Source organism: Acinonyx jubatus, chromosome D4, assembly GCF_027475565.1.
Source record: "Acinonyx jubatus isolate Ajub_Pintada_27869175 chromosome D4, VMU_Ajub_asm_v1.0, whole genome shotgun sequence".
Taxonomy (NCBI): domain Eukaryota; kingdom Metazoa; phylum Chordata; class Mammalia; order Carnivora; family Felidae; genus Acinonyx; species Acinonyx jubatus.
The window spans coordinates 76,395,598-76,409,464 of NC_069391.1; the positions used below are offsets into that span (position 1 = coordinate 76,395,598).

Genomic DNA, 13,867 nt, shown 5'->3' on the forward strand with positions numbered 1-13,867 from the left:
GGAATATGGTTAATTTGTAAACTGCTTTAAGGGGGATTTGAAGTTCTCTGATCTTCCTCAGGTGAGGGAAAGCTAGTGAGCTTTATAAGGGAACTGTTTACATGTGTCCTTGGGGAAACCTTTTGTTCAGTTTTTCATGCTGACCAGTGCTCCCTAAACGCATGATGGGTAATGTATTTTAAACCGTGTGCACGGGTGTGCATATGTCTGCACTGACACTTAGGTCCAGCACTGGAGGGCAGGCGATTAGTGAAGTGAATCTAAACTTCATCTGGAAGAATAAACAGGTGAAAGTTCTCAAAGACCCACAGTCTTTTCCTTCCTACTGGGATAAACCCATTTCTTCCTAAACACTTCTGACACATCTGGACCCCAAATGAGGTGTTTTCCTCCACAATAAGGGATTCTCTTGGACACCAGCTGGGTGTCCTCCAGTTTAAGTACTTCCTATGTTGTCTTCCTGGAGATAGTGTAAGATACCATGGGTTAAGGGTTTAGCCTCCAAGACCTCCGCCCCCACCCCTCCACACACTCAAATGCTAGTCACAAACTGTCCCCTGTGCTTCTGACCAGCTGTTGGTCTGTAGGCTGTAGCTTGGAGGTTCTCTGCCAGAGACCAATATGTATATTTTCTATTATCTTACAAGCACCAAAGGAGAACTTTATAAAGTGTAATGGGAGATGAGTCCTGTATTTTAAAGCATTATAAAGCTTGATATTTTTTAAACGTGGGAAACTTCCTATAAAAGGTGGGTATTTGACCCATTGCCTCCTTTACTCACTGAGACCTTGTTACAGTGATTGTAAAAATAGAAAAAAGCCTGAAACAATGACAGAGAATGGCAGCGATGTCATTAAGGGACAACAGAATGTAACAGTTTTTCAGAAGATACGGTAGGTGGATAAGTTTTGCAAAAACCAACCAACAAATAAACAAAAAACAAAACACCAATGTGAACAGAGCTGTTTGACCTGGAATAACCCTGGAAAATGACTATCTGTGTGGAAGATCTGGTATGATCCTGGAACATGAGTGGCCATATGGGGAAAAACAGGAATTGAAGGTCAGCGCATAGGGACCAGTTCATCCCTATGTAACCAAGTAACCAAGATGCCTCCCTCATGCCCATTCCAGTCCATGCTCAGGCAGAGACCAGAAATTTAATTTACTGGAAAAAGTGACTGGAAAAGAAGAAAGTTTAAGAAGATGTGACCTAGTAGAGAGTAAGCGTGAGACACAGGACAGAAAAGAAGGAGACTGATTAAAAGTCTGCTTTGGAAAGCAGCCTGTGACTAGCACCCACCCTCGCCCACAGTGCCTCCCTCCTTTCCTGCCTATAAAACTTTCTGTTGAGGTGTGAGTGCCAGCTCTTTTGTTCTGGACAATTGCAAACCATGTTTCTGTAAGTGGGCATGTCAACAAAGCTACCACAAGCTTTCTTCTAGTTAATATATAGGATATCTTTTTCTAGATCTTAAGTCCTTTCTTTGTTTCAGAAATGTCTTATAAACAACACAATTACATTTTGTTACCCAATCTGACTGTCTCTGTCTTTTAACTGGAACTTTTAGAACCTTAAAAATACAAATGGTTTAAGTTAACTTGTCCCAGATTTGGCAGGTGGGTACCCCCTTCTCCTGTGTCCTTTGGACATATCCCTTTTGATATGTTCCTCCTTTGTGGAAAAGCCAGGCATTCTAAGCACATCTTGTACTTTCTCTGCCAGGCCCTGAGATAAGCCATTTTACCCCCAAAGATTCCTGGTTCTTTTTAATAGAGAACGGTATGTAGAAATGCTAGATTAATTATATTTGTAGACGTCTGAAATCTGCCCAGAGATATTTGTCGAATTACTATCTGTAATAGACTGTAAAAAATACAAACTATAGGGGCGCCTAGGTAGCTCGGTCGGGTCAGTGTCCAACTTTTGATTTTGGCTCAGGTCATATCTCATGGTCTGTGGAATTGATCCCCACCTTGGGCTCTACTCTGACTTTGCAGAGCCTGCATGGGATTCTCTCTCCCCCTTCTCTCTAACCCTCCCCTCCTTTCTCTCAAAATAAGTAAATAAACTTTTAAAAAATTAAACACAACTACAGTAGTTATCTTTGGGTGGTAAAATTACAGATGCTTACCTGTACATTCACTGCTATGCTGGGCATCATTGTGAAACTGAAAACATGTTCCTTTACTCATGTAGCTTGCAATTTGGTTAAAAAAGGCGCTGATTACATGAAAAATAATCAGTGAGCAATGCAACACTACATAAAATGAGTTTTATGATGTGGTATATTGAGAGAGTGAGCAGTAGGGCTGGGAACTTGGAGGGATTATACTAAAACTTGATTCCAGCAAGGTGTTGGAGCATGGTTAAAGCTTGAGTTGGAAAGTTGGAGCTCTCTAAGTGGGACACAGCATGAGTAGAGGTACCATAGGACCTGAGGGTGTAAGAATCATTGGAGTGGGTTCATTTAGATACAATAAAACAATATTGTTGGAGGCTCTTAAAATAATGGGGCAGAAACATCATACACTTTAGAGCAGGACAGACTACAGTGCTCTGTGTGTTTATAAAAAGGCTTCCAAGGGTTCAGATGGTCTAGGACACACAGCAGGTACTCAGTAAATGGTAGCTCCTGTCATTTATATTAGTACTAATGAAACTAACAGGAAGTTAAGCTTGACAGAATAGTTTGATAGGGAACCATTGTTGTCTTCTGAAAAAGAGTAATAACATACATGTTCGTCATCATTTTTTTAGTGTTTTATGTAAGGTTAAAAAGAGGAGTGGAAGAAAAACATTTTAAGTCTCAGTAAGTATGTTCCACAGAGTGATGAGCCATTTGGGAGGAGAAACTGTCCTGTTCTTCTTATTTCCTGTGATTAGCACATTGTGTGAGGCTGAGGGGTGGTGAGTTGGATCTGGGACCTATAGTTAACCCAATGAACTGGTAAAACAAAAACAAAAACAAAAAACCAAGATTGTTTAGCTTAGTCCTGAAGCATAACTGTTGAATGGTAGCATTGCCTGGACAAGGCTGATACATTGGGCAAAATGTGAGATTGAAAGATTGAAGAATCTGGTTTGAATCAGATGATAGTTCCTTGGACATGTGGAATTAGAGGATAGTAAAAGGAGAACGTCATTTTAAAAAGTTGGGATTGCTGTCATTTACTCAGTGCCTTCTCTACACTGGGTGTACTGGATGTTACCCGTTAGATGGAGCGAGCCAGTGGCTTGCCCACAGGCACACAAGTAGTAAGTGTTGGAGCTGGGATATGAGCTGAGCACTTAAAAAAGCCAGCCCCAATGTCACCTCCTCCTTCCAGAAAGCCTTGCCTAGAACCTCCCATCGTACCCACACTCTGTCTCACCCAGGCTAGCTGGAGGACCCTTGTGTTTTCATGGGACGTCCAGTTTGTGGCTGCCGTTGGGCATTTACTTAAGGCATTATAACTACAGTGTACCTTTGGAAGTTAGGGACCTGGCATTCCCTGATGCAGTTGCTCCTTCCGTAACAGGTGTAAGCGCCGTGATGTGGAGAATCACAGGGCAGCCCTGGTATACCAGAGGGACTCACTCCCCGGGAGTGCAGCCCCAGCACTCGAATGTCAGCTACTGGGCCAAAGTCTCAGGGGTCTGGACACGTGCCCTTGGCAGACGTAAACGTTCTTTACATCTCCTTTTTATGTTCCGTCTAGTGCCCAACTTCTAATTCAGCTTGGAGTTGTATCTAACACAGCAACTGCTGCATGTTTATATTTAAGTAATTCATTCATAATATCTTTAAACCATAGGTCCTCTGCTGTACCACTTTGAAAATTTGGCAAACGAACTTTCCATAGAATTGAGCTATGAAGATATAAAAAACGTTGTTCTGCAGTATGGATTCCAGGTGGAGGTAAGGCTGGAATGAAGTACGGCCACGGTTTCACTTCCAAAGCTTTAATCTTAGGACAGTTACAGGCTTTCACCTCTTCACCTGTGTTTTCATCCCTGAAGTGAAAATAATACGCACTCAGCTTTTAGAATGATAAAGATTTGGCATAATGTATGTGTAAGGAGAAAACTATAATCCTCAATGTGATCAGTCACCTTTCCGTAGTACATGGTAGCTGACCATGGTCCTGGCGTCAGCTCCTGTAGACTCACAGATACCAAGTACGCTAGGGTCTGGACCAGCAGAGGTGGGAGGACAGAGGGTATCGTTCACTATATGTACTTTTGTAGTCTTCATTTCTTATGTGGGATTGTAAGATTGTATGATACTTTGACTTATGTTTTAATTGTGTTTATTTAAAAGTATTTTATTCGTTTTAAAAACAACAGATTCGTTCTTCAAAATAAGGAGAAGTTGGGGTGTCTGGGTGGATCAGTCGGTTAAGTGTCTGACTCTTGATCTCATGGTCATGGGATCGTGGGGCTCCACACTGGGCATGGAGCCTGCTTAAGATTCTCTCTTTTCCTCTCCTGCCTCTCCCCCACTTGTTCTGTCTGTCTGTCGGTCTCTCTCTCTCAAAAAAAAAAAAAAAAAGAGAGAAAGAAGGAAGAGTAACGTATCAGTGATGTAGAGCTCAAGCTCTGGAGTTAGACCGCCTGAGTTGGAATCCCAGTTCTCCCACTTACTGGTGGTATGACCTTGAGCAGTCTGTTCTTTGTAAAGTTAGGATTACTAATAATGCCAGTATTGGGGTATCTGTATGTACTAAATGAGTTAATATGAGCTCCCGTCACTCACAAGCACTCAGGATCTGTGTCATCGTCACGCTCATCACCATTCTGGTTGTTGTTTGCATTCCAGGTTGAAAAGGAATCTGTCTTGTCAACATATACTGTGAATGACCTCTCCATGATGAAATACTACTATGAATGTGTCTTGTTTGTGGTCCGTAAACCACAGTAACGTTCTCAAGTGGTATCAGCAGGAAAAAAGCTTAATAAGAGCAAATGCTGAAATAAACGACTCAAAATCAACTATCCCATCGACAGGACACAACCTCAAATCAGTGGTGCCTTCTTATTCCTAACAAAATTTAGAAATAGCGTCTATTTTCTTAATACGTCTATTGCTTTTTCAGAAATATACTATGCTGTGCATATTTGTACTACAAAAGTAAAAAAAGGAGGAAATGTCTTCAAGTATACTTTTTCCTTGAAGCCCAGAATTGTCTTTCAGTAGAAAAACCCATCTCCAGTGGTCTTCATGAAGCTATTGCCAAGTCCGCCATGTTCACGACTACTAGTATTGAAGTCCCCCCAAATCTTTCTGTTCTGTGTGCATTGCACATGGTACTTTTAGAAGAGTCTGAGGATCCTCTCTCACATTCAGCATCTGGAATTGGGACTTTTGTTTGCTTTGGACCGAAGCGATCCCTACAGAAAATGTGCGCCCTTTTATCATTCAGATTATTTTTTTGCCAGCTCAGCTGAACCTGGGCATCAGACGTTTCATTTTTATGAAATGCTAAATTTAATAAGATCACAGGCCGGTAAAATGCGTTCAAGTAACTGAGAAAGTGGTCTTTTGGGCACACTGACCTGAACATTATTTGAAAGCATACTCATCATGAATCGCTCTGAAATGTAGAAGGTCTCAGCACTCTTAAGTGAGGCACAAAAGCCTTTATTAAAGGTACTGCTAGAAAATGGGGAAATAAGAATAAAATCTGCCCATTGGAAATGTCTGATTTTAAACTAGAAGTGAATATAGTCTGTCAGTGAGATGTTTACAATAATGTCTTTTCTTTAAATTACCTGGATTACAAAAGCACGCACTTTTTTTCGTCAAAAAATTAGATACGAGTAAAACTGTCATGATGGTATTACTGTGGGGAAATTTTGAGTACAAAATTCAGGGATAAATTACTGCCCGTGGTCTGTCTTCAGTATTGTCAGCAGCAGCCGTTAATGTAATTTCATATAACGCCAGTTTTGTTCCCTGATAGCTGGAGTTAAAAGAATATATGCTGCTTTAAATTTCTACCTCTAGCAGAATCTTTATTGGAGAGAGTTTTCCTTTGTATTTTTTTATGTTTATCGTTTTGTTTCCAGTAGCTTGGAAAGCAGAAATGACTATTAACCTTTTCTTGGAAAAAGGAATTGCTCGCGTTGAATATTTCCACAGGTGATTATGATGGCGCTAAATGACCTCTGTGGCAATTTGAATTAGATAGACTTAATCTCAATAATGTGCTGTAGGATTCACGTCATGTTTTAATCGGAAAACCTCCTTGTGAATCTTTAGACCTCTTTTTGTCAGTTGGGTTGGGGGAGTCGACACAGTCTGGCATGTTACCGTTGGGAGCTTTTCTGTGTGCAGTAAGGGAGCTCTTGGTCCTGGAAAGGACTCCAGGAAAGCTATTTGACTTGCTAAATTATAGAAGCCTGTAGCCTGTTGAGTTTAAAAAAAAAAAAAAAGAACAAAACACAACTATTTCTCTTTGATGCCCCATCCCCATACTTGGCAGATGTCCAGTTAATTAGAATTCTCATTAACTACCACCTGAATGAATTTGAAATTAATTTTTAGGGGAAACCACCCCCAAATTTTTGTTTATTTGTTTAAGAAAGAAAAAAGCTAAAAGGATCCTAAGTATTTAAAAAATGCAGAAAGGAAAGGAATGCATGCTATTTTTGAGTAATGTAGAAAGGCTTTTTATTCACTGACTAGTATTCACTTTTTTACTTGTATCCAAACACATGATCTTGTTTTTCTCATAGAGGCAAAAATGTGTTGACAGCAATGGGTTGGCTTTATTACTTAAAAGTTTTGGCTATCAGGTTTTATTCTTTAATAATGTTACTTATATTTCTAAATCAGAGCTTCATTTTAGTTAATTCTGAAATCAATTATTTCATTTGTTTTTAATCTCTCATATCATGACTACTGTTTTTCAAATGTTCTGCACAAATTTGCATCACTTTTTTTTTCCTACTGCTTTTGTAGTTAATATATTCTAAACTTGAAAATTGTGTCAATCAGTAATAGAAGTGTCACTGGAGGATTTAATTTTATATTATATGTAGTCCTAGCTACTAAAGTGTGTAAGCCTTAAAGTTTTGTGTTCTTTTTCCTTGCATTAGCCCTATACAGATGTTTCCATTCATTGCCATAAAGCAGGAGGAGATAGGTCATTGTGCTTGCTTTCCAACCCTCTCCCCCCTCCCCCCCCCCTTCCATATTCTGAAGTAGTGCAGGTTAGGGTCTGTTAATCAAGTGAGCAAGACGGGAAATGTGAAGTATGAAGAGGAGCTGTATAAATCACAGTATAAAATTACGAAGTTTGGGAACTGTAAGATGTACTGTATTTATATGTAATTCTCATTCTAAAAGTTGCCACAAAGGCTGAATTGGAAGCTTCATGTCTGCATGAAATTTCCTATATTTTTAATGTGTATGATGGACTTAATTTTTCTTGAATATTAAAGTCTGCCAATTGCTACGAAACCGTATTTGCTTGGTTGTTTCCATCTAGGTTAGTAGTAACTGTAGATGTAGGCATTTTAATTAATTGAATGCATGCTTTTGAATCTTTAGATGAGCCTATTCTTGTATGCTTCTAGAAAGTCAATAGTAAGAGCACTTGGTCTTAGAGTATGTTAGGCTTTATACTGATTCATCTTGATCTTTGGTTTTGTTAAATAATAGACAAATAAGTATAAAGGAAACCAGTACCAGAGAGTTCCAGGACCAGCCATTAGTTGGATAACACTGGGCATGGCACATAAATACTCTGGGTATGTTTTCCTGAACTTCTGTTTGTGATCTCAGGCACAGCGCTTGAAGTGTGTTTCCTCATCTGTAAGAGAAGACTGACACCACCGACTTCAGAGGGTTTTGATAAAGTCATGCGCGACTGTGTGCAGTCTTCTGTGTGAACATGTGAAAGCACCTGGTAGACAACGCAGTTTCAGTCTGTGTTGACACTGTGCAGTGATACAAAAGGTGAAGATTAGTAACAGGACATCAGTTTTAATAATGCTATGGCGGAAAAAAGTTTCAGTGGAATCCTGGGGCTGGGGGGAGACCAAGAGGACAGGTATGTGTGGATAGATTCTTGAATGTTCAAGTCTGGTGGGAATTGTAAAGAAATAAAACGGTAGGTAATGGGAGAGAGGGCACAAGGAAAACTTCATGGTTATTCCCACTTTTAGAAACATGTCAGTACATGCCTATTGTGTGTTTATTTCTCTTCAGTAGATACATAGAAGCAGAGTCATTGAGCCAGTGTGTATGTGCCTCTTCAGTCAAGTTGCCTTTCAAAAAGATGAACAATTTACATGCCATTGACAGTGTTTTGGAATAACTTTGTTTTCATTCTCTGCTCAATACTGGATTTTGCTAAGCTTGTCATTTTTGTCAATACGATAGGAAAAAGTATCTATTTTAATATTCATTTCTTGAACGATTAGGGGAGCTGAGCAGTTGTGTTAAGTGTAACGCCCAAAGAGGGGGGTCTTTGATCGGCCAGTCGGTCGGTTTTCACCCGGTATAGCAGACAGGTCATTGGCAGCACTCCAAAAGTTGCTAAAAATGTGTCGAGCTTCATCAAGAGGGGGACTGGCCAATCTTGAGGACTGCTTGAGTTCTCTCCACTGATAGCAGTGACCATATCTGCTTCTGGTTTTACAGAGCTGGCACTGAGGCTGAACAGCTGCAGCCCGATGGACCCCACTAGGTGTCCACTTAGCCAGTGCTCGGGGTCCAGGAGTTCAGGGAACGTCGGTGAGTCGAGAGCCCCACTGAACCAGCGGCTTTGCTTTAGGTGGCGGAGTGGGGCATAAAGTTGACTCCCAAAGGAACAGCTGCCATCTTACCATGGCACCAAAAGCTGCTAGGGCCAGGCCAGCTGCACTCTTGAATATGCTATTTATTTGACTTGTAATTCCCGTTGGGTATTTTTCACCTTGTTAGTCAGCAAGTCTGAACCGACCCACCTGCAGATGAGAATGTGAAACCGAAGAGGCCTAGGGCTACCATACGCCATGCGTTCAGTCCCAAAAGCTTAGTAGCAGATTAATAGCTTCCTTCTTTTGTACCAAGGCATGTCTGGTGATGGTCAGGTACTTAATCCTGTTGTAGTGCCTGGCTGTGGCCTGTGAGAATTTGGGCAGCCGTTAGATCTTTGAAGCTGTGGCTTCGGTCTTGGAGTTTAGTATTATTTCTGTGGGACCACCCAGGAGGGGACAGTCCATACAGTAGTCCTTGAACGTGACACTTACTGCAGGCATGTAGTACATCAGATCCATCATACGTTTATTGAATTGGTCCAAAGCACCTCAGTGAGAGGTTATTTTTGAGATCTCTGACTCCAGGTAAAAAAAAACAAAAAAACTATGATTTTTTTTTTCAGGCCTGAACATAGGTAATTACCTGGCAGGCTCATGGAAGAAAGCTGCCCTCCACTTACCAGACTTGGTGCACAGCTAACGCACAGCAGTCTCTAGTGGGACCTGCAGTCAAGGACACGGGCTTTTTTTATTTTTTTAAACGTTTATTTATTGAGAGAGACAGGGCGAGAGCAAGGGAGGGGCAGAGAGAAGGGGAGACACAGAATCCGAAGCAGGCTCCGGGCTCCGACGCGGGGCTCGAACTCAAGAACAGCGAGATCATGACCTGAGCTGACGTCGGACGCTTAACCCACTGAGTCCCCCAGGCGCCCCAAGGACACAGGCTTTTATTCACAGCCGCAGTCCTACGTAGCCCAGTGCCTCTATTCAGAGCCTCTTTGTCACGGGCTTCAGCCGAAGCATTCCTCAGGTACCTTTACTGACACCTGCTTATAGGAGGGAAGGGGGTTAACTTGAGGACACCTTTCTTCCCTCTCCGGACTTTTTCCACTCTTAGGCCCTCCTCCTCTTTCACTTCCCCCTCCCCACCCCCCAGGTCTACAAGCCTTCAGGAGCCTTTGTAGAGGAACCTACACTTCATCTGATTTAGTCTGTCACTTTTACTATTGAAGTGATCAGAGGCTTGACTGTAAGTTTCATTTCGGCCTCTTATATTAACCTATTTCAGCACTTGGGCACTGCTCTCTCTGGCTCAGAGGGGTCCCTAACAATTTCAGCTTCCTTCCCCACTACAAGCCTTGTCCAACCCGTCAGTTGAATTCAAGTGTCTTTATTTCTCAATAGGATCACAGACCGAGAAGTTTAACCCACGTATCAGGGGCTACAGCACAGATGCCAAGAGACCAAGTCACCCCCAGCCGGGAGATGGAGGAGGCTTGTCCATGGGGACAGTGGGAGCATTGGTGGGGAGGGGGAAGGGGGGAATCCGGATTTTCTCCATTAACCTCTGGCTGCAGGTAATGCTTGAGCACCGCTGCTGCTTCCTCCCCCAAGTGCTCCCGGCACCCAGTGAGTGCCCATCCTCGGGGGCCCTTTACTTCCTGCTCACGCACACGCCATTGTGCTGCATGCAGTCTTCCAGCTTTGGCCACCCTGGCACCCAGAGCCCCATCTTCACTCTCTGCCAGGTTTGGCTGAGACTTTGCGCTAACGGGCAAGGCTTTCCTCGCCTTCGAGGGGCCACCCACACTCCATTTCAACCAAATGGACTTCTGTTTTCAGGTCACCCAGAGCTCTCTATCGAATAGCAAAGTCCTCATCACTGACAACGTTAATCTCAGTTTCGAGGTCTCCTTTCCTTCCGTAGCATTCCTAGCCCTGTTGCCTTCCTGCTGGGGCCATGGGGCTTGCTGCTCTGCTGTGGTAACATCCCTATCTCATCCTGCCCAGAAGAGGGAGCAAATTTGGGTTGCCAGACCGACGTCAATCCCGCATCTAGCTGTTCATCATCCTTAATAGGAGGTAGGGAGCTCGTTACTTTGTTTCCGCGTTAACCACTTAGGCAAGAGCATTTGCTGCTGTCTCCCAGGAGGTCTCGTGTTCCTGAACTGGCCTGTAGGACCTCTGCCTTCCTGATCTGGAACGCCACTCCTGTCAGCATCCCAGACCTGTCCACAAAACTGCTGAGTCCGGGATTTGGTTTTACCCTGTTTACAAATGGGTAAGCCTATGCCGGTTTCACGGCTGCTGACAGAAGACATGACAAGTTACACAAAAGTAGAGTTCCTGGGTACCCTTCACCCAGCTTCCCTCCCCCAATAACATTTCATGTCGTCCTAAGACATTGGCCAAAACTGTGAAATGGACGTTGGCATGATTCTGTTATATGACTGTACACCTTGTTTGAAGTTTGCAGGGTTTTGCACGCACTTTTAAAAATGCCTTCTACTTTTAAACTTTATGATTTGTATCTAAAGTGGGTTTCTTACTGACAGTATATAAAAGGTCTTGCCCTTTTTTTTCAATCTGATTTGGGGGGAGGGAGGTATCTTTTCATTGGGTGTTTAAACCATTTTCATCTTAATTATTAAAAAAAAAATTTTTTTTAATGTTTTTATTTATCTTTGAGACAGAGAGAGAGAGGGAGACACAGAATCCGAAGCAGGCTCCAGGCTCTGAGCTGGTAGCACAGAGCCTGATGCGGGGCTCGAACTCACGAACCGTGAGATCATGACCCGAGCTGAAGTCGGACGATTAACCGACTGAGCCACCCAGGCGCCCCTCATCTTAATTATTGATAGGAGTGAATTTAAACCTACCATTTTGCTAGTTTTCTACTTGTTCCATTTCTTCCCTGTTCCCCCTCTTTTCTCATCTATTTCTGGACTATTTACTTGATTTCATCTCCACTACTGGCTTTTATTAGGTATAGCTCTTTACCAAAAAAAAGTTTCAGTGGTTTCTCTTAGGGCTTCCAATATATATTGCTAGCTTGTTACAGTCTGCCTTCAAAGTATTACACCACTAGATGTATAGTTGTTAGTAACAATTACAACTCTTAAAATATACTTACAATTCTTCTCTTCCATTATTCATGGTATTGTCATGCATTTTAATGTGCATAATAAACCCCAGAATACATTGTTACTATTTTTGCTTTAACTGAATTCTTTTAAAGCAATAAAAATAACAAACATATTTTATGTTTATCTTCATTTTTATAGCTTCTAATGGGTGGTGCTTTAAAAATCTCTCCACAGACTCTTTGATACTCCTCCCTTTGGTGCAGCCTCATTCCTCTCCCTTTTCAAGTGTGGACTGTAGTGACACAGTTCTAATGAACAGACTGAGGTAGAGACGTGAGATTTATGTCAGCTCCCCTCAGCAGCAGCAGCTATGCTGTGTGTGTGTGTGTGTGTGTGTGTGTGTGTGTGTGTGTGTGTGGTATAAGTCCCCTGCTCCAAGTTCTTATTTTGAGCCCCCAATGGAAGGCCATGAAAGAAACCCTTGTGTCTGAGACTCCCAGCTCTTCCAAAGGGAGATGGTAACCACAACTGCCAAGAATGTGAAACATTTTGCAGGTCATAAAAGACATTGTAGCTTCCATTTTTCTCTCTGATCACTTGCATTAGGGGAGGTAAGACAGGTCATGAGGACATTCAAATAGCCCTGTGGAGAATCCCACGAGGTGAGTAACTGAGGCCTTCTCGAAACAGTCACATGTACTGGTGGTGGCTCCTCCAGCTCCAGTCAGGCCTTCTAACGACTGCAGCCCCAGCCAACATCTTGACTGCAGCCACATGGGCAACCCTGGTCGGCAACCCTAAACTCCCCAGCTAAGCTGATGTTAGGACTCCTGACCCACGACTGAGAAAATGTTTGTTGGCTTAAGCCACGGAGTTTTGGGGTAATTTGTGACAAAATGCTCATTTCTTAGTGTGTACCAAGTTTCCACCTGGAACCTGAAGAACTTCCTTTAACATTTCTCATATCAGGTCTGCTGGCACCGAATTCTTAAGATTTTTTTCTGAGAAGTCCTTTATTAAAAGATATGCTGAATACAGAATTCTGGATTGACATTTATTCTTTAAAGACGTCACTCCTTGGGCCACTGGTGTGGCTCAGGCAGTTGAGCGTCTGACCGGCTCAGGTTACGATCTCACAGTTCACAAGTTTAAGCCCCGCACTGGGCTGTGTGCTGATAGCATGGAACCTGCTTGGGATCCTCTCTCTGCCCCTCCCCTGCTCATGCTCTGTCTCTCTCTCAAAAACAAACATTAAAAAAAATTTTTTTAAGATGTCACTCCAAAAAAAAAAAAAGAAGCCATTCCATTGTTTTGATGAGTACTCTGCTAGAATTCTTATTTTTGTCTCTCTGAATGTGTTTTTTTTTTCCCTCTGACTTTCAATATTCCCTCTTCAATTTTCAGTACTTTGACTATGATGTGTCTAAGCATGTGTGGTTTTTCTGGTTTGTTTTTGGAATTCATCCTGTTTGTCATATCTGTGGTTGATGTTACTATTTCTGGAAAATTCCTACCTCTTCAAATATTTCTCCTTCCCCCTTCTCTTCCTGGGACCGCTTTTGCAGGTACATTAGGTTGCTTGTTATTGTCCCGCAATTCCTGGAGCCGCTGTTGTGGTGGTTTCTTGTTTTTATTTAGTTTTTACTCTTTATTTTTTTCTTCATATTTCAGACACAATATTTCTTCTACTTCAAGTTCCTTAAAACTTCCTTCGTCCGTGTCCATTCTAATAATAAGCCTGTTAAGAATTTTCAAGTTATGCTTTTTTATTTCAAGCATTTCCATTGATCTTTAATTTCCATCTCTCTGCTGAAATTCCCTGTGGCTCAACACATGGTGTCTGCTTTTTCCACTGTATCCTTTAATATAAGAATTTGACTAATAAAGAGCGATAACCCCAATATCCTGGTCACCTCTGAGTCTAGTTCTGTTAATTGCTTTGCTTCATCTCTTGACAAGGTTTTTGTTTGCTTATTTTCTCCTATTGCTTTCTTTCTGAGTCTTATAGTATTGAATTCCATTTGCTGTGTAGAAAACGACAAACCAAGA

At 42.1% G+C, this 13,867-nt stretch overlaps 1 protein-coding gene across 2 annotated transcripts in view; it reads left to right on the top strand.

The window, feature by feature from the left end:
• CARNMT1 (carnosine N-methyltransferase 1) overlaps positions 1 to 7,449 on the top strand; it is a 43,270-nt gene extending 35,821 nt beyond the window's left edge. For both annotated transcript variants that reach the window (XM_027041025.2, XM_027041026.1), the window contains 2 exons: positions 3,800 to 3,903; positions 4,804 to 7,449. In XM_027041025.2, the coding sequence (XP_026896826.1) occupies positions 3,800 to 3,903; positions 4,804 to 4,905 (206 nt within the window). In that variant the 3' untranslated portion in view covers positions 4,906 to 7,449. The remainder of the gene's footprint in view (positions 1 to 3,799; positions 3,904 to 4,803) is intronic.
• The last annotated feature ends 6,418 nt before the right edge of the window (positions 7,450 to 13,867 follow it).